General features: G+C 37.1%; 2 protein-coding genes across 2 annotated transcripts in view; both read left to right on the forward strand.

The window, feature by feature from the left end:
- The first annotated feature begins 7947 nt into the window (after positions 1 to 7947).
- The window catches only part of LOC134816912 (mucin-2-like), a 765431-nt gene continuing 746746 nt past the window's right edge, over positions 7948 to 26632 (forward strand). The window contains exon 1 of the mRNA XM_063825934.1: positions 7948 to 7986. The gene's annotated coding sequence lies outside the window, so the exon portion shown is untranslated. The remainder of the gene's footprint in view (positions 7987 to 26632) is intronic.
- LOC134816270 (type-1 angiotensin II receptor-like) lies at positions 20525 to 23584 on the forward strand. Its single transcript, XM_063825027.1, has 3 exons — positions 20525 to 21175; positions 21785 to 22465; positions 22710 to 23584. Exons 1-3 carry the CDS (start codon positions 21000 to 21002, stop codon positions 22855 to 22857), a joined length of 1005 nt encoding a protein of 334 aa, XP_063681097.1. The 5' UTR covers positions 20525 to 20999; the 3' UTR covers positions 22858 to 23584.

Raw genomic sequence — 26632 nt, forward strand, 5'->3', positions numbered from 1 at the left:
CGTACCGCTCAGTCTAAACAGACCAAAATTTAATTCTGAGTGCCATTGGGTCGCAAAATGATCAATTAAACCACTCGACTGATTTAAAAAACCGTAAGAAAAATACTAATAAATCAAATAGACTAATAAAAGTAAAATAATTACATTCGATCAATCGTTTTTTACATAATTTAGTAGTTTATTAGAATTAGTAGTTATCAGAATCATTTAAAAAATCGGAAAATAAAAATGTTTTTTCTGAAGAATAATTTACTGAATTATAGAAAACAATTAAGATAAATCAAATCTCTCGGATAGTATAACTGAGCTGTCGAAATAAAACATACCGAAACCTTTTGATTCAAATCACTATAGTGTCTCCTAATGCACAAATATTTTGCATGATGTGTCATAAGATTATGGATTGATGAGTATCATGATAATCAGGATGCATCAGTAGTGACTTCCTCTCCAGGGCTAAGATGAGCTATCAACTTCCTCACCAAGATCAAGAACAGCAGAAATTTGAGATTGTGATGTTAGTTCTTCAGATAGCACAGTGTTTGGTGGCTGAGCAGTTGACCCAGGTTCTACAATCTGAGAGTATACAATGCTCTGTTGTGTACTCTGTTTATCACGATGTTGTACAATTAAAACAGCCAGTTTCATGCAACAATGATTGTAACATATTTTGAGAAGTCTAGCTCGAACCAATGCAGTTATCGCAGCAATAAGAATCAAGGAGAGCAAGATCAAAGAAAATTTCCAGATATATCTATCCAAGTCTTCTATTTCATACCAAACATCCTCCAATCTGTCCCAATCCCTTTTTGAGTAAAATTTGACAAAAATGGTAGAGTTCACATCTGTTCCACAGTAGAAGTGTGTATCTTGAAAGATTCTTATAGCATCATCATTTACAGTCAGAACAGATTCATACAGACTTCCATTGTGCCACGAAATCTGCTTGTAGAGACGCTCAGAAACCCACTGTTCTGGTAGTTTTTCTGGCTCATCAATGTTAGTCAGACTCTGATTATCATGACTGATGTACCAGGAGATGTTGCGGTTTGAAGCACAATGTAAAGGATTATCTGAATAATAGCTGGTGAATAAATCACGAGCACCCTCCTCCAAATTGACAATTCTTCCTTGTCTTTCACGTGTTGTCTGCTGCCATCCATCTTGGTAATACCATTTACATTTGTATGTTGTGTTGTAATCCTCTTCAGTGATATTGGAGACAGTTAAGACAGATGTTGTGCAGTCTTTTCTTTCAGTTTTATCCCCTATCACTGGTTCCAGAATTGAGCAAAATCTGTAAGGGTATCCTCCACTCTTACAAGATTGAAATTTTATTGTTGTCATCGTGAATCGTGAACCTGGTTTGCTAATGATTTCTTCATCTTGGGTTTGGTTACCTCTATACCATTGAATATTAAGATCATCAAGGCCATTAATACAGTATAGACTCACAGAATCGCCGATATCTGCTGATGCTGGTATCATATTCTTCATAATATTATCCGTATAACCAGGCTGCACAACAAACATCATGTCCAGAAAAAAGATTTGGAAAGGGATAAATGTTTTTGATTTCATCCTAAAGTGGGATGTAATTTTATCTAAAGAGTAAAATATCAAAATTAAATCAATTAGAGGCACTAAAGTAAAGAATCTCCAGAATTCTTTTCATTTAAATGATTAAGATATTTTTATGAAAATTTGTGATAATCTTTATGTATCATTATGTTTTGATTTGATTTGCGCTGGATGGCATCCTTGAACATTTGTACAGAGATTAATAATACACATTGTCTGAGTCCCACTGAATATCTGACTGGGAGTCTGCTGCTCAACTTATCAGGCACCACGCTTACACGAGTAGATGAAGTGAGATTCCTTGGTGTTATCATAGACCATGAACTATCCTGGGAACCCCAACTAGATAACATGAAATGTAAACTAACTACAAGTATAGCTATAATTAAACATATTATGAAGTATATTCCAGAAACAGAGTACTATAAACTGTATGACTCCTTATTCAAGTCTCATATGAGCTAATGTATTAGAAGCTGGGGTGGTGTCACACCTTATAGACTATCTAAACTGTTCTCCATCCAAAAAAGATGTGTAAGCCTTCTATTTGGAAGCAAACCAAGCTTTGACCGGGCAGAGTACTATGAAACATGTGCACGTGCAAGACCATACAGTGAACACATTGCAAAAAGGAGCTTTGCTTTGGAAAACACTAAGCCAATTGCAATATTCAATACCGAGAAAATCATGTCAATCCACAACCTGTACATCCAAAATATATCCACTGAACTGTTAATAATAATAATAATAAATTAATGTTATTTTGATACAGCACCAAAAGGTTAAATAATTTAAATTTAACCCTTATGCTCAGCTGTAAATGATAGTAGAGATCGTGCATCTCGCCTTGGACTGGAGTAAAAACGGAAGTTTATAGCTGCAAGTTAAATCCTGACTAAATAAGGCAGAAACACCTTTAACAAGAAGATATCCAAGAAAGGTTAGCAGGTTTTCTAACAAAACATATGAAAAATAGATGATGACCACAAGAAATCTATGTATGAGACTCATAAGACTAACAAAAAGATATACAAGATAATAAAGATGAAAAATTATAAAATATTAAAATTTCTGTAAGAATCTATAAACTCCAAATATACAAACAATCTGAATACTTCAATATACAATACAAAATTATTAAAAAAGCTTACTGCAGAACAGTAACTGATGTTACAGAAAATCCAATACAAAATCCAACAAAATCTTGAAACTGCATCAACCCATCTCTCTGACAAGATTATTCCAAACAAGTTCCAGAACATGTAGCCAAACTATGCGGGTCCCCCGACACAAAGTTGACATTTCTAAACCCAATTCTGTCTTCAAAGGTACGACTATATGGAACAGTTTTGTTGCTAAAATATTCGACAAACGCACTCCTTATGAAAACAATGTCATGGTCCCTGGCTCTAGTAAATTTTCCGACCTTTCCTCCCCCATCTCAATTATCAATGCAAGAGCCGTATCAAAAAGCTTTTACTTGAAACCCAGCAATTGGCAACACCTGGGCGTGAAATTGAGTGGCTCCCACTAAATAGCTGGGGCATTGAACCAGCTTAGTTAATCAGCATCCCATCCCTTGCATACAATTAATTACAAAAGCGCTAATTAGAACATTTTTATTCGATTTTGAAAATCTTGGGTTTTTTTGACGATTTTTTCAGGTCCAAGATTTTCAAAATGGCCCGACAATCTCTTTTAAATGGTCCTTAGAACATATCCTGAAAGTTTCAGGGTGATTGAAAATCGCTCGCGCAATACAATTACACATAAGCACTGACCTTTGACCGGCAATAATTTCGGCTAAGAACAACATTTTTCCATGGGACCAAAAACAGCTGATAATAATTACAACATTTATAAACCGCCTTATAGCTAAATCATATAACTCGATATAATTTAATCCTGGAGATAAACTCCAGTGCTTTCTAAAGCGGCTCTTACATTAACTGAGCTTAGTTTAATTGAAAATTAGACATGACAAGTTCATTTTACCTATGTAAATGCAAAATCAATCAAATGCTAGAGAAAAGAAGTATGTTTTAAGTTTGGTCTTGAAAGATGTAACTGACTCAGCTGATCTTATGTCGTATGGCAAGGAATTAAATACTTTAACTGCACAGTGACTAAAAGCTTTCTCTGTGTTTACATAGTTAGGAGAGGGCGGAAAACTAAGGTAAAAATAATCATTATCAAGACGTACATTTTTAAAACTTTGCTGCCTAGGAGATATCAACTCTTTTAAGTAAGGAGGAGCTATATTATTTAAACACTTGTAGGCAAGTAGGGCAATCTTAAAATCTATTCTAAATCTAACTGGTAGAAAATGAACTTTCTTAAGATAGATATCACTCCTTTCTATCAGAAACAACTATAAAGTCAATTTCGAGAGAATTTTGATGAAGACCCCCCAGCCCCCTTAATTTCACAAAGATCATGCGTGCGCTTACATTCAAACGTTTGAATGAATAGGAAAACAAATTAGGAAAACAAATTAGGAAAACAAATTTAAATTTTGGTATTTATTAATAACAATCAAAACATATATCATATCATAAAAATAAAGCCGCGCGTTGGTTGACTGCCTCAGTAAGGTGAATAATTTAAGCTTGAAGGTGCCCTGCGCATTTACAGAACCTTATGCGGCAATCACATATTCATGAGGACCTGTGAGCGCCAAAATTAATTTAAAGTTTCTAAAAATCAGACATCACTACGAGTTACTCATGCTTTTGGATTATAAGAGTGCGGATTGTCAGGTATTTCATTCATTCATACTTAATCGGTTTAAAGCTGTATATTTAGAACTTACTATTGCTTAAACTACGAAAGCAGAACGTAGATAATGGACAATATGCCAACGACAATACCAAGGACCCGAGTGCCGCATTGACTTTTCCGGATCCGTTTTTACCGAAGGCTTATCCACCAGTTACTCATGCTGCATGTATAGTCTGATAATATTTTGTCTTACCTCTAGCAAGCATTCTGTAAATTGAAGTGTCGTATTTATTATAGAAGAGCCAGCCAACCTCCGCATTATAATCTTTTGTGTGCCAAGTTCGTTTATAAAATCTAATCATATAATAAGATTGATCCAATAGTCTAAGATGAACGGTATATCATAGCTCATCGTTATTAAAATCCGAATGGATGAATTAATCAAGTAATGTTCCCTTCCAACACAACTAAACAACAAACAAATGAATAGAGAGCTTTATATTGCGGTTAGATATTTCCATATACCATTACTAATCACTATTTCTATTTTCAAGCACCAGCCACCAAATAATAATTTTAGGGCGTCCACGGATGCCTGGACGCCCTCAATAGCCGCCTCTGGAGTGCACGGATTCCAACTGCTTCGATTTGCTTTCCAGAAGTTCAGCCTGCAGCTTGATAACAGTACTTTGCGATCGGATGAGATCGCTCTTCACACCTAGGAAGAAAGTTACACCAAGAAAACAGGGCCAAGCCTAAAATCTCGCCTCGTCAAATTGAAAGAACTTGCTTTAGGAGCTAAACATGGTCCAACCAGCAAATGCCATATGCCAAGATGCAAATGCTGCGAAGTTGTCAAAGGCAGTCATGAGTTCAAAGTGAACGGCGAAAAGGTTAAAGCTTCCCTTGGAAACTGCTTGAGTTACAACATCATTTATCTGTTCCAATGTAAGTAAAATACAATTTTTATTTTCCACAGAAGAATCAATACATATTGAATTATAAATATCCGATAATTCCATTAATAATCATTAAAAGTTGCTTTGTCATTTGTAAAATCAAAAACGAAAAGCCGTATGCTGAACTGTGAACGCGCGCGGCGCCTTTTCTGCAGCTGCCTAGCTTCAAGCTTGCAGCCGCTAACATCAAAGCCGCCGCGCGCGCCCAGTGCATTCTCATTAACAATTAAACTTGGTCAAAGATAGTTATATACAATTCCTAAATTAAATCAATAATCATGTTAATATGAGTATTCAACACTACTCGACAACAAATATTTGCCGGCCCATCAACGATTCAGTCGCCGAAACAAAAATCAAATGTTTGCTTTTTCGTTTCGGGGACCGTTTGAACTCAGTACTATATCCGACTAATCATACTTTATAATGGTTAAAATACAAAGTAAAAAGATTTTCCTCGCGATGGGCCGGCATTCGCAACCGCGAAACGTTTTGAGTACGACAAACGATGACACCACCACCAGCCGTTAATTAATAAGTCCATGGGTGACGGGATAAAGTTAAAGTAAGATGTGTAATTTCATATTGCCTATCACCTATCACCGAAGTTACTTTGCATATACTGCTCCTAGTTACACGATAGCGGTCTCAGTTCCCAATAACGTGTGACCCAACAGAAGGGATTGTGGAAGGACACGTACATTTTTCATTAACACGTGCCCTGATTACCCCCTCCGTTGAGCTACTATACGGGGAACGTTGACCGCCAGTCTGTAGTCAGATCGTTAATAAATTTTACTTTAAAATTGGTTGCTGGGTGATGGTGTCAGTGAGAGACGTTAAGTAGTTTCTGTAGAAAGGCTTATGTCGGTCGCACTACTCGCTCTCTACGGGTTAGAACTGGAGAACATAGGCCTAGGGTCAAATATTATAAACATTTAAATGGTGATAAGGTAGATGGAACAAGTGATGAATATAGTTTGGGCTTACATTTGTTGGATCATGGTTTTAAACAAAGGGAGGACTTTAACAAAATTTTTAATGTTTCAATTATTGATAATTCTAGTCCTAAAACTTTAGAAGTTCGTGAACATAAATATATTCAACAACTCAAGACTTTAAAACCTTTGGGAATAAACACTATAGATCCTTTTGGCCTTCCATTACTCCTAACATCTTAATTTTAATTATTATATAACCGTTTAAAGAGTGTTTAGATTTTTAAAGGAATTTTGGGTTTTACTAACTTTTTATAATTTTTAGGCTTATGTCACTGAAGATGACGCCTTGCAACATGTTTGACGATAGCCTGTAAATTGATAGTTTGATCTCAGTATTTACAACAAATCATCTAGCTTGATTATCTTTTATTGACTTGTGAAACAAGCGCGCCCAAAGTGGCGCGAAAGCACATGGTTAAGTGAAAAAACTTCCCAATGGAATAAAGATTTACAAAACGCTTCTTTGCCACAAAAGGATGAAACCAAAAATATTCATTATACTGTCTCATTGTCTCTCCTTATTGCTTAAATAACTGGGTCCTTCAATTTCCCCTAAAACTTCATTTGAAACATTTCAAAAATAAAAATCATTTACACTGTTTTTAGAAATCATTTCTTTCTTAAATCCTTCCAATCTAACTTTAAAACTTAAAACTGTCGAGCAGTTCTTGACATCTGGAGGGAGTTTGTTCCAATAAGGAATGACTCGCTCCGGAAGAAGTATATATATGAAATATCCAAATAAACTTGATTTCAAACTTGATTTCAAAGTTGTAGGTTTACAACCTACCAGTACGCGCGCTGAGTTGGACTTGTCTACGGTCCAATATATGGAACAGTTACCCGGGGACCTCAGGCTATCATGTTCATAAACCGAATAGAGATTAGGCGGAATGACAGGCTGAGCGCGGCTCAGTAAATGGAACAGATATTTTACGAGTATCACCCGTTAATTTCAAAGTAAATTATACAATTATGCTAGCAGCTATAGCGCGCTTGCATTAACCCATTAGGGACGATAGGGTCGTTTTTATGACCCACCTTTTCTAGACAAAAAACTAAATTACTAAACGCTATAACGAATCTATAGCATATATGCCCCAAATTTATTGGGCTACATATAATGAAGCCCAATAAATTTGGAGCATATATGCTATAGATTCGTTATAGCGTTTAGTAATTTGGTTTTTTGTCTAGAAAAGGTGGGTCATAAAAACGACCCTATCGTCCCTAATGGGTTAAGCAAAAGTACATGCTGTTAAGATGGGTCTAACCACACCGCCACTTACTCACACATTATAAAATTGTTAAATATCAAGAAACCAACAATTTCAAGAAAACAACAATTTTATTTAGTATCAATTAAAGCAGACAAAAATGTATTTCATATATGTATAACTAGCACGAACTTTAGATCAGATATGTTAGGGGACTTGGAGTAGCAAGAGATTGACTAAAAGGTATATACCTTTTACAAAGATATGTTGAGAAGAATCCAGGGTGATACAGGATCGGAGAGTGCAGACCAAAAGTTTATACACCCACCTTTGCCTCCTGAGTTCTTAGTTGGATAGAAATTTATGCAAACTTGGTCGTTTATACTCCAAGTCCCTTTGTTAAAAGAAATAATATTAACTATGTCTTCAGTTAGCTTCGTTCAATAATAACAATATCAATATTATATATTAATACTTTCAGCGCTGCTATATAACAAATAATTTGAGGTATGTGTAATGTTAAACGATAATGTCAAACGATAACTGAAGCTGTTAAACGATAACTGACGTTAAGTGACACAGCACAGACCCGAGAAGTCCTGCTTCTCCTTCCACTCTACACAAATCTATAAAGGGAGTCAGACCCAAAAGTCTGAACATTTCCGGTTGGTGATTAAGTTTTTTTTAGAAGATACAAACTCCTTTTTTCCTTTTGTGAATGTCTGGTAATAGTAGTATACCAAGAAGCCAGAGTGGGAGAGGAGGTTCCATGGATACACTCAGTCCTCACCCCAACAAGAGGAATAAAGCTAAGTCAGAAAGCGATACTAGCTCGCCCATAATTAAGGTGAGCAGAGTAGCTGAAAGTGCTGCCAAGACGAAACACTGGGACCTTGATAAGTGCCCGTGTAACAGCTCGTCTGGCGGCAAAGTCTATTTGATCGACTGTTCGCGTTGTAAGCAGCAGTGGCATGTTGATTGTCTTAGTATGCGTGGGATCTCAAGGCAGGCCATCAACGCCATGGTTGACTACCTATGTCCCTTTTGCTACGTTGCCCCAGTAAGCACTGCCAGGAACAAGAGATCAGACACATGCTTCTCCTGCAGAAACACAGCAGTCTTACGACAGGCTAACAGTGAATTTGAAGCCTCAGCTGCTGCAGAGAATCTTGATAACATAGGCCTAATCTCAGCATCGCTTGCCTCAGTAGACAGTGAGAAACTCTGCGAGCAAATAGCCAGTCTCAACAGCAACATGGAACGTCTTCAGACTTTTGATCTCCACCTGCAACATCTCCTGATTAAAGAAGACGGGTTGAAGTCCCATCAGGCTCAAATGAAAAAGTTAGAAGCAGCACTGTCCTCATCATCCAGCTCTGCCACAGACCCTCTAGCCAACAGCATCGAGCAGCTGAACCAGCAACTTGCACAGCTTCAATCGCATCAAACTGCAGCATCTGAAACACCTGCTTGCACTGCCACTCATGAGCTACTTGAGAGAGTCTCACAAGAACTGAGTGAGCATTCCACCCAACTTAACAACTTAAGCAGTCAAATACAGGATTCTAAAGCATCTCCTCAATCTAAAGCACCACCTGTAGCCCAGTACCCCTCTCCTCCAGTGCAGGCTCCCCTACAACCTGAACAACCTACCCCTCACTTACCACATGATCAGGTGCCAGTAACTGAAACCAGGCCAGATTTCATTCTGGCTACTGAATCTGAGAAAATTATTGCCTTTCTTCAGTCATGTTCTTTCAAACAAGAGAACGGTCACTCCGTCACTTCATTTGGCACCCCCTACCACTACATGGGTTCTAAATCTTCAGAAAATGTGCCACCAATTCCTGAGGAACTCAAACCATTATTTGATGAAATGAACAAAGTACAAACTGAACTTTTTAACAAGAGCTACCCGGATCAGCCCCACCTGACGGCCCCGGTTATCAATTCATGTCTCATCAACAAGTATGATGGCTCTGATAGTCACCTGCCTAACCATTCAGACCGTGAAGTGACCATCCATCCAGAATCATCAATACTTACTTTGTCTCTCGGCCAGATCTGCAAAATCAAGTTCACTGAATGTGACTCTAGAACTGAATCCTCTCTTGAATGTCATGATCGCTCCCTGTACATAATGAGCCGTAGATCACAAGAAGTTTACAGTCATATGATTGAGCGTGGCTCAATATCAGATGGTATTAGGTACTCGCTGACCTTTCGTGCTGTTAGCTGGACAAATAAAAATTGCACAAGCTTACATGGTGATTCAAACACAGGCTTCTTGCGTTTTGGGTCTGACAAGAGGGGTACCTTTGGCGAACTCATGCCAGGTCAAAAGTTCTGGGCTCCCAGAATTGAAGATATCAACCCTGTGTCCTGCATGGGTTACGCCAATGTGGTGCTCCACTGTGGGATCAATGACGTGAGACAGCCGGATATTAGTTGTGAGAATGATGTTGCTGATTGTTATAATAAACTCAAGCTGAAAATTAAACAAATTAAGAATCTTAGCCCCAGCACTAGAGCTGTTTTTGTTTGTAAACTGCTGCCTACTAAGGACTTAGAGCTGAATGTAAAAGTTAATGCATTTAATAGACTTATTCATTTCGACCTGCTCCCTACATGTAAGGATGTCGTATGTGTTAACGGTTTCGAACAGTTTGTCTGCAACTATGGTCTTGCGGACGAACTGTCGAAACAATTCGACAGACATGGTCGACTTGATACACTTCATCTTAACAAGTTAGGGGCAAGAGTCCTTGCTGGACTCATTAAACAATCTGTATTTATTAGGTTAAATGGCGGAGAAGACAGAAGAAAACACATCGGCAAAGTCAATGGACGGCTATACAGCAACGTGGCTAGTGGCCCGCCTGCACTGCAGCGGAGGGGACGGAACGGTTAACAGGTATGGTTAATCGTGTTCAAAAGGAAATTTGTAGTCACTGTCTGAAGAATATTGGATTAGGGCTTCCCCACTTTGAATGTTTTAACTGCAATAGTATTCTCCATGCCAAATGTTTTAATCCTTCCAAAGCGCAAGTTATCAATGACAACTTTTACTGCAACGAGTGTAAACATTCCATATCTAAAAAATATAATCCTTTTAAAGTAATGACCGATCCTGAAGTTAATGACTGTGACCCATGTATCCAAAAGATGTCCGATGCTTTGGAAAACTGTAGATCCTATACAATTAAGGACTTTAACACACATATCAAACCGTGTTTTGCAAGCAACTGCTCCACGATTTTCCAGAACATAGATGGTAATAAAACAAATTTTGATGCCTTTAGCATGGAACTAAACCGATTAGCCGAAAAATTTAAAATTATTGGACTTGCTGAAACCAATATTGGAATAGAGGAAAGCACTGTTTACCATCTAGAGGGGTACAATTGTTTCTATCAGGACAAACATATCAATAAAGCAAAGGGAAGTGGAGTAGCATTGTACTTAAAGGACGAACTTAACGGAGTTGTAAACGAAGAATTATCATGGGTAACCAAAAATCTTGAAACCCTATTTATTACTATTCAACATGATGAACCTGTACATGTAGGAGTACTGTACCGTCCTCCTAGTGGGGACTCCTCAGAGGCACTAAATGAACTTAGAAAAATTATTGAATCATGCCCAAAAAAGAATGTTTACATACTAGGTGACTTTAACATTAATCTCCATGATGAAAACAGTAAACTTGTTCAAGACTTTGAAAACCTTATTCTAGGTCTAGGTTTATCACCACTTATTTCTACTTCCACGCATCATAAACCAGGATGTAACGAATCATGCATTGACAACATACTCACCAACAACATAGAGAACTCTATCTGCTCTGGAACAATTAGTACCTGCATCAGTCACCACCATGCTGTATTTAACATATTCAACTCACCCCTAGTCAGTACTGAGGTTCATGAACAAAACTATTTCCAGTACTATGACTACTGTGCAAAAAATGTGGACAAATTTGTGGAAGTACTAGACAATGAATTAACTAGTGATCCACCAGAAGACTTCAGTAATTTTTTCACTGTATTTAATCATCAACTAGACAGTGCATGTAAACTAAACCAGCCTAAGTGTTCTAAACGTACTGCTAAGAATAATCCATGGATTACATCAGGCCTGATTGCCTCTATAAATAGAAAACATGAGCTTTATGACCTGTGGAAAAAGGCAGTTAAGAAGAAATGCCTCAACGCCTCTTCAACCAACCATGCAGACTGTCTTACCCTTTGTTTTAATTGTACAAATAAAGTAACACGTCATGAAGAATTTAAGGCACACCGGAAGTTATTAAACCACCTTATTAATTCTGCAAAACGTAAGTATCATGGTGTTAAGATTACAGAATGCGCTGGAGATAGTAAGAAAACTTGGCAGATAATTAATGAACTACGTGGTAAGAAAAGACGTGAGATTAAACCTAACTTTGTGATAAATAATGAGCGTGTGATTAATCGTCGTGTAATTGCAAATGAGTTCAATAAATACTTTGCCTCTATTGCAGCTAACTTGAACGAAGCATACTCTGGTGACTTCTTAAGAATAAATTCCCTGCCGTCATTTACTGATTACCTGCCCACATCAGTTACGTCCAGTATTTTTCTTTGTGATTGTGACTGTATTGAGATTAAAGAGATCATAAACGAACTAAAAAACGGGAAATCTAGTGACATACCTATTCATGTGATCAAGAAGTCGTGTCAAATTACTGCACCGTACTTAGCTAGATACTTTAATAAATGCATGCAAGAAGGCCACTTTCCCGATGAATTAAAAACTGGGAGAATCAGCCCCATTTACAAAAAAGAAGATGAACAGCTTTTAGAAAACTATAGACCAGTATCAACTCTACCTGTATTCGGGAAAATTCTAGAAAAGTTAATATATAAGCGGCTCTATAGTTTCCTTACTTCCAAGGGTATAATACATGAAAACCAGTTCGGCTTTAGAAAAGGACACTCCACCAGCCATGCACTGAACTACTCTGTAGAACATATAGAATCGTTAATTAGTAAAAAGCAACATGTCCTAGGGGTCTTTATCGATCTCTCAAAAGCCTTTGACACTCTAGACCACTGTAAACTAACTACAAAATTAAACAACTACGGCATAAGAGGAAATGCTCTGAATCTTATCTCTAGTTATTTGTCTAATAGGAAACAATTTGTAAACGTTTTGGATACCAAATCTGATGAATTACCGGTCGAATTCGGGGTCCCTCAGGGTAGTGTATTAGGACCTCTACTTTTCCTACTGTACATCAATGACATATGCAATATAACTAAAAAGGGTAAATTTGTCTTATTTGCAGACGATACTAATATATTTGTCGCTGCCGATTCGAGAAATAAAGCATATGAATTAGCTAATGAAGTACTACAGGCCGTAAACAAGTATATGGGAGTTAACCTACTGCACATTAATGTAAAGAAGTGTTGTTACATGTATTTTTCTCCCTCTAAACGTAATAATAACGAATTAGATGCCGATATAGATAGCCAAAACTTGTCCATTAATAACAAAATAATTAAACGTGTAAGTCAGACAAAATTTCTTGGAGTAATCATGGATGATAAATTGAGCTGGAAACCACATATATCATCCCTCAACAAGAAACTAAGAAGTGCTTGTGGACGTATCTACCGTATTAAGAAATGCTTACCAGAATCACTATATAAGCAAATATATCATTCTCTCTTTGAATCACACCTAGGTTATGCTATTTCTGTCTGGGGAGGTATTCCCAATAATCAGTTAAAACCGCTATTTATTACTCAAAAGAAGTGTATCAGGATTCTATTTGGAGACTATGAAGCTTATGTAGACAAGTTCAAGACATGTGCTAGAGCAAGACCAATTAATTCTCAACGTCTAGGATCTGAATTCTATGTTAAAGAGTCCACTAAGCCTCTATTCACAAAACATGAATTACTTGTTACAGAGAACCTGTACAGATACCGTTGTTTAATGGAACTTTTTAAGATCATTAAGTCACGAGTACCAATTTCGTTATACTACTTATTCAACATATCAAATAGGAAAGATAATCTGTTCATTACACCCTCTCCAACTAATCAATTTGTTTATAAATCTGCATGGCTGTGGAATGAATTCCGTAAAGTTGGCCCGTTAAATTTCACCTCCACATGCAGATCTATCAAGAATTTACTTAAACAGTCACTTCTAAGAGCTCAAAACCGGTATGGAACTGAGTGGTGTGACAAAAATTTCACTGAATTCTGATTAAGAAGTGATATTTATTTGCCTGTTATTCCCACTTAAGCACTTACTGACTGACAAGCTTATCTATGATTACCATGCTTGAATTTAGGTAAACAACATACAACTCATTTCCAAGTTACGCTGAGCGCAACCGCCGAATGACTCAGCAATATGGAAACGCGCGCGCATAGCATTGCGCGCCGATGCTGTGCGCGCGCGTTGTCGGCCGAAACTTGGGAAGTTCCCGCTCTAATATTCAGACGACAGTGATGACTCATTAAGAGCACTAATTTCGACCACTTTCCCGGTCGAACCATACCAAATCAAACTAATTGACCCACGTGTATAGCCAATGTCCTGGCGGTGCTGAGCCGATGTAAAACTCTTCTGTAAACTCTTTTGTCTCTTGTAACTTGTTTATATTTTATATTTTAGTTATACTGTGTACTGTGTACAATAGTTATAGCGTATAGTGTGTAGTGTGTAGTGGTTATTTTGTTGTAACGTGTCACTTTATATTTTGCTACCAACGTCAGCCTTGACTTACCATTTATTGTAATTGGTACAGCATATATCAAAATTAAAACACTGTTTTCGATCTGACGGGTGATGGGCTCTCTCTGATGGGACATAGTTCTAGGGGGTACCCGGGGTACGAGTTAACGAATAGTGTTCGTGTCCTTCCACAATCCCCTCTCATTGTGTTTTTGACGGAGGAGGAGCCTAGTTCATCCGTCTGCATCGCTTAATCGAGTTAAAAATTTAGCCAATAACAAACTAAATTACATGTTATACTGATATCAGATGTAGAGTTTATAACATACAAATTCTAAATTTTTGACGGCTGACGATGGTAAGTCGCTACGTTTAACTCGGGACTTTTATAGTCTTAAGTCTTGGAGCTCAAAATGTCTCGTGCTGTGGGCCGTATAAACGGCGCACACCACCGCCCCGCCTTACTGCTTACATTACTTCATGGTTGCAGGGCGGAGCCGGTGCCGTTTGTCTCGGCCTCGAGTGGCGAGTGCTTGCCCATCGAATACACGATTGAAACACTAATTATTTACTGGCATTCTACAGTTTCCAAAACGAAGTACGAAGGTATATTAACTTTGAGCTTTGTTTTGGCGACTGCTTCATCGATGGGCGAGTAGGTATTTGTTGTTTAGCAGTGTTGAATATTGGAGCAATTATATAATGTATATCTCCATCATAATATAGGCTAGTGTAAACATATATAATCAATAATACAAACAAATAGTATTATATTATTGGTAACTCGCTAGATTATAAATGTTATTTAAACACATATGTTTACGTCAATTATTACTAAAATTAATATTCTTTTTGCTTTAATATAATTACATGTCACATAATTGATTAGTTGAATGAAACGTGTGCTACAAATGTCTACGCCTCACGCAGAACTGCGTACCGCTTAGTACTTCATGCTTGAGCGGTACTGCTGTTCACAGAGGCGCGCATAATAGCACTCAATTTAATCACAAATAACGAGCGCGCGGTTTTTGGAATTTCTCCATTATTATTATTCGATCTATTAATTAGATCGCAGTGCTCACGGCCTGTACTGCGTGAACGACAGAAATATGTTTTAAATTATTTTGCTTCTGAAATTTTGGCTCTAGTAATTAAGAAATGCGACATGTAATTGTAAGATAACAATTAAATAGATCCTGTGCGCGGCGCCTACAGCTGACCTACGAATTTCTGAACAATTGAAAATTGTGGCTGTGTGCGCGGCGTACTGTATATGTGTTTGAAATTGAAATTTGAATTTATTTATGAATATAACATTATGTATTGATTGTTTTGTGGTAAATAAAAAATTTTTCTTTCCTTTCTTTCCTAATATCAATATCAATATCAGATAAAACTATCCTTTTGATATTGAGATATTGGTATCTCAGATCACGTGTACATCATTCTTTTTTATGACAGTAATTTATTGACACTCACAGCTATAATTTTAATCATTGAATCAGTATTTTTATCTGTGCTCTGCGTAATGCATCACATGAATCAGTTTTTTAATCTATTAACTTATTACACATTTGTGCTCTGCTTTAGCATCACTTGACTATTTAAAAAAATTGTTTGTTCAGGCCATGACCTTATAGTCAGCCAATTGGCCATTGCTATATTATGTGTATATTGTTTGAATAAAACTCCCTCTTAAACTTTGATATCAGATAAAACTACCGAATAAATTATTAAATATCAATTAATTCGTTCCGATAAATTTTTTTATAAATTTAGATATTATTTAGTATCTAAAAACATTACAACAAATGGTTAAAAGCGCTCAAAATTGATTTGAGAGATTTTCTGCCTATAGTACAATCAATAATCATGATAGTAATAGTAAGTGTGTGCCGCTACAATTAGATTTGATTACTGCAATTTAAAATTGTTTGGAGTCCAAGTATCTTTTAAGTCAGCTGCCTGTGCTTGTATTAATAGTGCTTTGGTTCTCAATTTTATCAAGTTAATGGATGTTTCTAAGCAGTTGCTTGAAGTTGAAATTTTTTTATGAACAGCGTTCCAAAGCTTGGCTGCATTAAACAAAAAGTATTTGATTTAATATGCTCGTTATACACTTTTGGATACCGCATGTATATGTACATATTAGCTCATAATAACAACTACCAATAACAAATAAAATATAAGCATGAAGAGGTCCAAAACCAATTCAAGCATGACACCAGATTGAAACCAACATTGAACACATTGTCATCGCTGCAAGCTTATTATCGTATGATTCCACGTTGATCCGTTATTATGCAGTCACCTTCAGGCGGTGTCGACGGATCATGCAAAAAGGGTTTTTGACAGGCTGTGCCCTTACCATAATTCAACTGAACCATTGCTTGATGTAAACATGAGTGTTGGAATTGAATGTGGAAAAATTCGGAAAAACCTAACTACAGTAAGTTAGCAAAACTGCCCGTTTGTTTTGGAAACAAGCAACGTTACGCCACTGTAAAAGCTGTCTGGAGAAACTCCTTAACATTTTCATTGCAGTCAACGGGCACAAAAAAGCAGTGTTGCAGAGCAAATTTCCAGCCAATACTTCGAGATAGATGGACCTGTTAAGAATGAACAGACAAGATGCCACAAGCGAGGACAAAGGAGCTTTAGCATGGCATCATAATGGTAAGGGATCTTAAACACAACCAATAAACCAAATAGTTACTTTTATATATATATTATAATATATCAAAGTCACTATTGTGACGGTACATTGGAACTACACAGAAACAAAGTGTGCAGGGCCTGAACGGAACCCCTCGGTTTCAGTTCCTTGTTTAACACAGCCATACAGCAAGGACATTTACCTCATCACCTGGTTCTCCAAGGATGGGCACATAGCTCACTCCACACTATGCTCTGTCAAATGTTGCTAATATACCAAGGATCTACAGGAAATATTTCCTTGTAAGTTTAGAGGGCGATCTGTGAACATACAACTACCTCATTCCCAAATATAGGAACTAGAATTCCTATACTATCCCAACGAGCTACACCAAGCATAGTTTCAGATGAGAACAGCCATGACAAATCAGCAGGCTAGTACTCTTGGTTATATATTAAAGTCACTATTGTTATATTATTTATATATTATTTATATATTATTTATATATTATTGATATATTATTGATATATTATTTATATATTATTTATATATTATTTATATATTATTTATATATTATTTATATATTATTTATATGTTATTTATATGTTATTTATATATTATTTATATATTATTTATATATTATTTATATATTATTTATATATTATTTATATATTATTTATATATTATTTATATATTATTTATATATTATTTATATATTATTTGTATATTATTTATATATTATTTATATATTATTTATATATTATTTATATATTATTTATATATTATTTATATATTATTTATATATTATTTATATATTATTTATATATTATTTATATATTATTTATATATTATTTATATATTATTTATATATTATTTATATATTATTTATATATTATATATATAACTCTAAAACTCGGGTCACAAGAGCAACTGCCTAAACGTGCAGAAGTGAAAACAAATAAATAAAAATACTAGCAGTCATTAATACTCGTAATAAATAGATTCGTTCAATGTCATAAATTCTTAACCATACAATGTGACCAGTAAAATAATTTAATTGGTCTATAGACTACTGTGTAAAATTCTCAAAATAAACTTTATTAACAATAATAAATATGCTACAATATTAAAACTGTTTAGTTGAGTTCAGGTAACAGAATTTAACTGTAATAGCACCTTTGCAGTATTATCCATTGTTGAGATGTAGCCATTTTTCGTCCGGTCTTGATTAACCTGACTCACGATACATAATATGCTTCGTCCGGTCTAACATTGAACCCAGAGGCATATTGACTTAGGTAGGTATTTTTCTCTTAGGTAGATATTAAGAATTTGGTAAATTTCTTAATTGTATGACTATTTCCATTATCATGAGACGTTTTTAATATTTAATTTAAGAGGGTTTTTGAAATTTTTATAGGACTGGTTCACAGTGTGAACAGATTCCAGATTTATATATTTTCAAACTGATATTTAATAAATGATTAAAAGAACCAATTTAAAAAGTTGCCATACTAAAGCCTTTAGGTCCAAAAATATACCCATTATGTTCACTTAAAAACAACTCTAAATCAGTAGGCTGTCACTCTATTAATGCACCACACCGCTACCTCCACTGCACTAAAAGTTATACAATAAATTCTACAAAAAAAAAAAAAAACAAAAAAAAAACAAAAAAAAACATTTACAGTACTAGGTTGCCGTTTGGTGTGAGCAATAGTGAACAGCACGCACACTCCTTTGCCCCGTCAACCTATATCTAATCTATTTAAAGAGTGACAACCATACTACACATCGAATTAGGATTCCTTTAAATATCAAATTGATTTATTGTAAACTTGTTTACTCTGTAATAAATGGCATAGAATTGAAATTTTTGTTTAACTGAAATTTGTTGTTTAACTGAGTTAGGGAAAAATTCAACTTCCATCCCCAAAACATCACTGACGTAGCTGGTCTGCTCTCCAGACTCCAACAAAACTCTAGATCCTACCAAATTTACTGCCACAGCTAGAGCAATCCATTCAATTATCTCTGTGAACAAACAATATACAGCCTAAAATTATAAGAGCCCAGATTTCCACTCAAATACTGGCAAGTGCATAATGCTATAGGACTCTAAAATGAAATTGAGCGATACTAACTCGATTTATTTATTTAAAAAAACTAGTATTATATAACATTTCTAAATTATCCCTACACATATTTTGTAAATAATTAGCGTTTGCCAAATTGAGGATTTCCAGTCTACAGCTGTAAGGAAGAATAACCATCTCATCAATTAGACAGGTAAACCGCCTAGGAACGCTCTCCAGCTCCAGTATCCAATCTCCGCTCAAGTACCCTAGCTGCCGCTCCAATCAACCTTCCCTTCTGCTCCAGTGCTTTGGTTGCTGCTCTGATGCTTTTCAGCTACCGTGAAACCATTCATATCGTTAGCCAATCTTGCTTCTAACTATAGATATTGTTACCTCCCCTTCGACCACTGCACTGTACTCAAAGATCTGTTCCCTATACTTCCCTGCAACTACCTACCACTCCCACCTACATTCATCATAAACTTCATAGTAATAACCCAAAACTAACAATCCTTACCTCCACAAACGTTAAGCTTGACAAGCAATACTAAGAATTATTAATTTCACATACTCTTTATATTAACAAATCAACCTTACAAGTGCTGTGCACTCCGACGCAGATATTGATTAATTATTTGTTTTAAACTTCCCTCTACTTTCAAGGTATTGTAAAGAGAGCACCGAGCATAATATTGTTAATGTTTTTAGTAGTAGTAGTACCCTAGCTGCTTCTAGACCGCAATGAGTGCCCTCCCCCTTATAAGCTTATAGTTCTACATAACAGTGAATCTTACGCGGCTAACCTAATTATGATTCATGTACCAACGCTACATATTATGCAGTAATGGGAGAGAGAGCAAGGAGGGAGAAAAAGTGAGCCATTCTATGTCACATTAATTGTGGTACGAAACCAACAATTAAACCATTTACTACCGACCAATTTGAAAAACCTTATTTATTTGGCTTTGTCAGTGTTTTGTTGAAACTATACCGAAAAAAGTCCTGTAACTCTTACCGTTTTCTTGATTAAGCAGCTCGGAAATTACACACGCACAGACAGACAGACATACACAGTGTGTCTGTCTGTCTGTCTGTGCGTGTGACCTCTAGATTTTATTATTTTTAAAGATTCTAAGAATCGTAATACAAGGTAGAAAGATAATAATAAGATAAATTTATCGTAAATGTCATTCTACTTAATTGTTGTCAAGGCTCTAACTATCAGTGCACCAATGCAAATGGGTGGTTTCATCACTACTACTACACTACTGACACTATACTACTAGGTTTTTTTTATCATGAAACGATTCATTCGCTCACCAGTTTCGATTGCTTTAATTATTATTTTTTTAATAATAATATGTAAGCTCCGAACTTATTATTCGCTTCAGATGGCTCTGTAGATTTTAAGATGCTCCACCCTCAACTCTCAAGACAAATATATTACTCATGATCGACAAACAGGGCCAGTGATTTATTAGGTGATTACTATGAATAACCTTGCTGGTTGAGCAGATTATTGTCAGATTACGTCTAGCGCAATGATATGGGGACAACTGATTGCTTGAGAGTTGTTGAGTAAATTTTGCAATATTTGATATTGCTTACTACTGCTCTGACAGTACGGGGTGGTGATCCTTCTGTTGACGTGAAATTGCGCTTCACTTTATGAGATATTGGGTAACTGCGCTATCCGGTGGGCGGTGACAAACCTGTTTAACATGGCTACAAGGTATAATATAAGTATCAGTTGTAAGGCATATCTAGCGCTCACTGTTGCGATCTGTTACTATAGCTATAGTGTTTGTCAGTAAGACCCCGGCCCAGCTAGACGGCACGTAACGTGTATCATGACTGTAGACCCAACGTTATACTATAGGGGGTGGAGCAGTTATACTGCAGTAGACCAAACGTTATACTGTTTTCGTTCGTTATTTTACTTCGTTTGTTGTGCAGCATTGATGCAACATACATTTTTTCAAACACCTAAAACTTGGAAGAGAAGAGATAAGTTTTAAACACCTACTATTATATATTATTTGGAAAAGATGGTTGAACAAAGAATTACAACTGATTACAAGACGTCAGATCCGTACCAGTGGGGAATAACACACGAGTGGGCTGATAACATTCTAGCATCCACATTCGTTCCAATTATACTCCTGGGCACCTACGCTAACACTAAATCTGCTGCTTTACTCTTTGTAAACCGACAACACGTTAAGTAAGTATTGCTTCAGACATTTCTTATGTTAAGTAGGTGTTGCTGAGTGCTGACATGGTCATTTCTTTGTCATTTTCCGGGCTTAAAGTTGTAAGATCCGATGAAAGGGTAACTCAAACAGGTTTTGTAAGGTTTTAAGGGGGCAGGGGGGGGGGGGGGGGGTCTTTATGAAAATTTTCCTCGTTTTTTGATGATTTTTCGAGGTCCAAGATTTTCAAAATCGAATAAAAAATTTTTAAAGGCCTATCTCAAAATTCCATCCGGCTTATCTCTTCTAAATGATCCTTTGAACATATCCTGACAGTTTCAGAGTGATTGCTGAAAAATGAAGGAAACGATAGATTTTTAGGGTCCATTTTCAGGACGCGCGTCGCGCGATCAAAAATCCCTTGCGCAATACAATTACACACACGCGCTGACCTTTGACCGACAATAATTTCGACTATGAACAATATTTTTTCATGTGATCAAAAGCATCTAATAGATATCACTGCCCTCTATTAGAAACAACTAACAAGTCGATTTCGAGAAAATTTCCATGAAGACCCCCCCTGCCCCCTTAAGAATGGTAGAGGTCCTGTGGTGACAGATTGAGATAATATATTTCAGTTTGAACGCGTACGTGATCCTCTCCGTAACCCTGTGTGTGAGTGACACCCTCATGCTCCTCCTCACTGGTATCCCCACCACTGTGTCAATGTTCCAGCTGAGGAGACCTATACTTGAACCCTTCTGCACTGTCTCCGGGTGGTTCCTCAACTTTAACCTCCGCTTCTGTTCCTTCATCACCACCTGTATCTGCAGTATGAGGTGTTATGCTGTACTCTACCCGCTACATTTACCTGTCATACCCAAGAAATGTCTCTCACTCATGGTTCTGTTCTGTTCCTTCCTAGCATTCCTTAGTGCTTCACTTCCTTTCTTCTTCTCTAATCTCAGCTACTACCACTACAACCGGCTAATAGGCTTCTGTTACTTCGTCCTGCCCTTCTCCTACTCTGACAACCCCCTCAACTGGTCCCTTACTCTCCTGGTTATAGAGGGAGTCTTTTTCGTTCCTTTCTTCATCTCCATAGTTACCTGCTGTATGATGATCCCAGTGCTATGTAACAAGGGGAACATTGGTTCCATGGGCGGGGTGGAGGAGAGGAATTACAAAGCTATATGGAGTATTTGCAGGATAACACTGTTCACAGTTGCCTGCTTCGCTCCACAGCTCATCTGGGCTGTTATCGACAAAGTGTGCGAGTTTTACTCTGCCAGATGTGGGAAACACGATAGGTTCTGCTGGTAAGATAGGAAGTTTTATCTGCTAGTTACCAGTATGTAATATTATGTATTGTTTGATTGTGCCGTGAAAATAAATATTTGTTTTATTAAATATTTGTTTTATTTTTTGTAAAGAAAATCATATAACTTTATAACTATCATTATTCTACAACTGACAGCGACAAGACGTATGTATTATTTAAGTCGTTGTATTAATGTTCTTAAATTGCGCTTCTGTTATCTCTATTATAGATGCAATATCCAGGTTCTGCTCTAATCTGACAATTGGAACGTATCTCAACTACAGTCTCACTCACCTGCTCATCAACTTCTGCCGAGCTACTGCTAGTCCCTTCGTGGCTAAACTGAGCAGTTACATCCACCAACTCAAGAAGAACAGAGCTGTTGCTTAGACTTTGCTTGAGAGGGTTACTGTGGACAAGATGTGTAGGAAGGTGGTTGTAACTTGTTACATCACAATGTTAAAACCTTATCACAATATCATAATCACTATGTTAAAATTACTGATTTTATAAATAGGGCACCAGATCTTGAGAGTCTATCAGAATTCAGTCTTCGCTGAGTCTATTCAGAATCAATCAGAAACAATCCGAAATGTGAATGAAAGAAACATAAAATCATGAGACTCAATAATAATACACGACTCAATCAGAATGTCTTAAGAGATAAGAGGGGCGTTTACTTTAGAACAGTATGACACATAATCTCCCGCAGGTTATGATAAGGATGTGGTCCCCAAAAGTATGTACGTTTTAGAACTGAAACGTCGTGTCCCAAAAAGATTTTCTGTAATAAATTGAACATTTTAAAATTATGTTATATTTGTATGAAAAGCATTAATAATGCAGACTCATATTTCATATTAGTCTGATGAGTTATGGACAATATAATGAGCGGATTAGAGCTGCATTAAAATAGCGTATCTTTGTCCATTTAAATCACAGCAGTTCAGTGTTGCAATAACATCACTAGAACAATCGATTGAGTAACCTATTAACAGGTTGCTCTGTTTTCAACCTTACAGTACACTTCGTCTTTTGGTCCTGTCATTACGTTAGAAATTTCCATTGCTTGCGGAATAATGATAGTTGTATTACTGTAAATTTCCATTGCTTGAGGAATAATGATGGTTGTTTTATTGTATAAGTTTTGCTGTATCCAAATAATATAGCAGCGCTATAAAAACGTTATGGGTTTAGCAGTCAGTTTATATATAATTGCTGTGCTCATTGTCACGAAGATAATCCGCTATCATCATCGACATTATCATTACTCATCTTCTTTTCAAAGTTTTGAGCGCAGGCACAACGCAGCAACGCTGAACTTGAACCCCTTCTCTCCCATTTCGGTGCTGCAACTACCTTATGAGATTAAAGTACGGAATACCTGACAGAATCGGACGCTATCAGAACATTACACTCCAACAATCAGCCTGATCATAATTTTACCGAATCAGCTAATCGGAACACAGTACCACTAGTGTTCCAACTATTAAAACTTCTCAGTATACAGCTACCGGAATCTGATCTGCTCATCGTTGGATCATTCTTCTAAGTTCAGGGCTCTTCAAAAATAACCAGAAGAAGACGATTCAATCAACGAATTGTGGACTTCAGAGCGAATATTAGAAGTAGAGTGAAACTGTAAGAAACGCGAATATTAAAAAATTATTGAAATATTTTATAATATATTGATATATATATCATATTACAAACATATAATATTATAAACATGTGACTAGCTATCTGACCAGTTATCTGACTAGTTGTCTGCCCAAAACTCTGAGTTTTCCGCCCACTATCTACAATATATGTGTGCAATATCAGGTTACTTTATTTGATGACCGATTAAATAATAATATCTTATTTATGTTCAATGCTGTAGATGTTTATCATGATCAAATAAAAGTGGTAAGTTTAAAATATTTTCTTCTCCAATTTTTCTCTCTCTAAAGTAATCATCTCCAAAATTTCAAATATTAAAAAAGTGAACAAAGTTAAAGTGAATTTTCTGATAGTCTGGCAGGGAGCCAAATTCAGATCAGTTATGGGATGAAACAAAGGATAATAATAGTATAGTCAATAGTGAAATGTTTCTAATATGATAATTGAAAATAAAAATCGTTACAGCTACAATCAGAGAGGTCTAGTAGCAATTCAATTGAAGAAGACGTGGATACGAGATTAATGGTGTAGTAGTGGTAACACTAGAATTTGTGTAGTAACTAGTAGTGGTGTAGTAGTGGTAACACTAGAATTGGTGTTGTAACTAGTAGTGGTGTAGTAGTGGTAACACTAGAATTTGTGTAGTAACTAGTAGTGGTGTAGTAGTGGTAACACTAGAATTGGTGTAGTAACTATTAGTGGTGTACTAGTGGTAACACTAGAATTTGTGTAGTAACTAGTAGTGGTGTAGTAGTGGTAACACTAGAATTGGTGTAGTAACTAGTAGTGGTGTACTAGTGGTAACACTAGAATTGGTGTAGTAACTAGTAGTGGTGTAGTAGTGGTATAGTGCTTTGGCACAGAGTCACAGAGTGGCTTAGGGTTACTGAAAAGGAGATAATTATGTCAAGTCATCCCAACACTGGGAGTGACCTGCTCTTGTTTATTGAAAAAGAAACCAGTCTGAGTCTCTGGAAATGATTTTGAGCCTACGGGGTTTAAAAATGTGTGATTTAAAAAGAAAAAATGGGTATATTTAGCCTTACAAGGCATGATTGTCATTTGGTCCGTGCAACTCGACTAGTTGTAAAGCTAGAACCCAGTACCCAGTACCCAGTACCCAGTACCCAGTACCCAGTACCCAGTACCCAGTACCCAGTACCCAGTACCCAGTACCCAGTACCCAGTACCCAGTACCCAGTACCCAGTACCCAGTACCCAGTACCCAGTACCCAGTACCCAGTACCCAGTACCCGGTCCCCATTACCCGGTACCCGGTACCCAGTACCCAGTACCCAGTACCCAGTACCCAGTACCCAGTACCCAGTACCCAGTACCCAGTACCCAGTACCCAGTACCCGGTCCCCATTACCCAGTACCCAGTACCCAGTACCCAGTACCCAGTACCCAGTACCCAGTACCCAGTACCCAGTACCCAGTACCCAGTACCCAGTACCCAGTACCCAGTACCCAGTACCCAGTACCCGGTCCCCATTACCCAGTACCCAGTACCCAGTACCCAGTACCCAGTACCCAGTACCCAGTACCCAGTACCCAGTACCCAGTACCCAGTACCCAGTACCCAGTACCCAGTACCCAGTACCCAGTACCCAGTACCCAGTACCCAGTACCCAGTACCCAGTACCCGGTACCCGGTACCCAGTACCCGGTACCCGGTACCCAGTACCCGGTACCCAGTACCCGGTACCCGGTACCCAGTACCCGGTACCCGGTACCCAGTACCCAGTACCCAGTACCCAGTACCCAGTACCCAGTACCCAGTACCCAGTACCCGGTACCCGGTAGTCGGTACCCATCTTACCCTACCCTTAAGATACCTTACAGCTACCAGTACCCATCCAGTAATGCGTTCATTTATGACTCATCTCCCCTGATAACACCATCCTCCACTTTATACTTTGATTTCTCCGGCAACCTCCCCCAGGGTTGCCATACCCCAGAGGCAGGCAGATCATCCCCATGCTATCCCTCTATCCCCTTGTAGACCATCCAGGCCCAGCCTCTCTTTAAAATTTTATTAAAAAAAACCTATCTAGTACATAGTAATATAGCTAGTACCCAGTACCCATCTTACAGCTACAGCTAACCCAGTACCCTTCACATATTACGTAGTCATTTTTTGGCCATTTTAAACCCCCCGTAATCAGTTTTGCACATAGCTATTGTGTCAAAATGACACTAGCGTAATCAAAATACTTTTGTTTAGTTAGTTTGTGAACCTTCATTTAATAGAATACTCTACATCAGCATGAAAGAAGAAGGGCCCTATTTGCACAAGAGATCAAACGAAAGGTGAGAACTTTACTTTTTAACTTAAAGTTCTAACTTGTTTAAATTGAGATGTTGTGAGCTTGGAACGTGCTGTAAAGTGTAAAAGTTTAACAACTTTCTATTTTATCTCTCTGTAAAATGTAAATTGTCTCTTTGTACTACTACTTGTTGTTGTAAATTGTCTCGCTGACTGCTCTCATCCCAGATTGAG

This window comes from Bolinopsis microptera, chromosome 6 (assembly GCF_026151205.1).
Source record: "Bolinopsis microptera isolate Bmic1 chromosome 6, MBARI_Bmic_1.0, whole genome shotgun sequence".
Taxonomy (NCBI): Eukaryota; Metazoa; Ctenophora; class Tentaculata; order Lobata; family Bolinopsidae; genus Bolinopsis; species Bolinopsis microptera.

Bases quoted from the DNA above. Each gene is read 5' to 3' on its own strand.
- LOC134816270 (XM_063825027.1), top strand. From the start codon at position 21,000: ATGGTTGAACAAAGAATTACAACTGATTACAAGACGTCAGATCCGTAC. The intron at 21,176-21,784 runs GTAAGTATTGCT...AATATATTTCAG, and splicing joins GTAAACCGACAACACGTTAA to TTTGAACGCGTACGTGATCC. The intron at 22,466-22,709 runs GTAAGATAGGAA...TGCAATATCCAG, and splicing joins AAACACGATAGGTTCTGCTG to GTTCTGCTCTAATCTGACAA.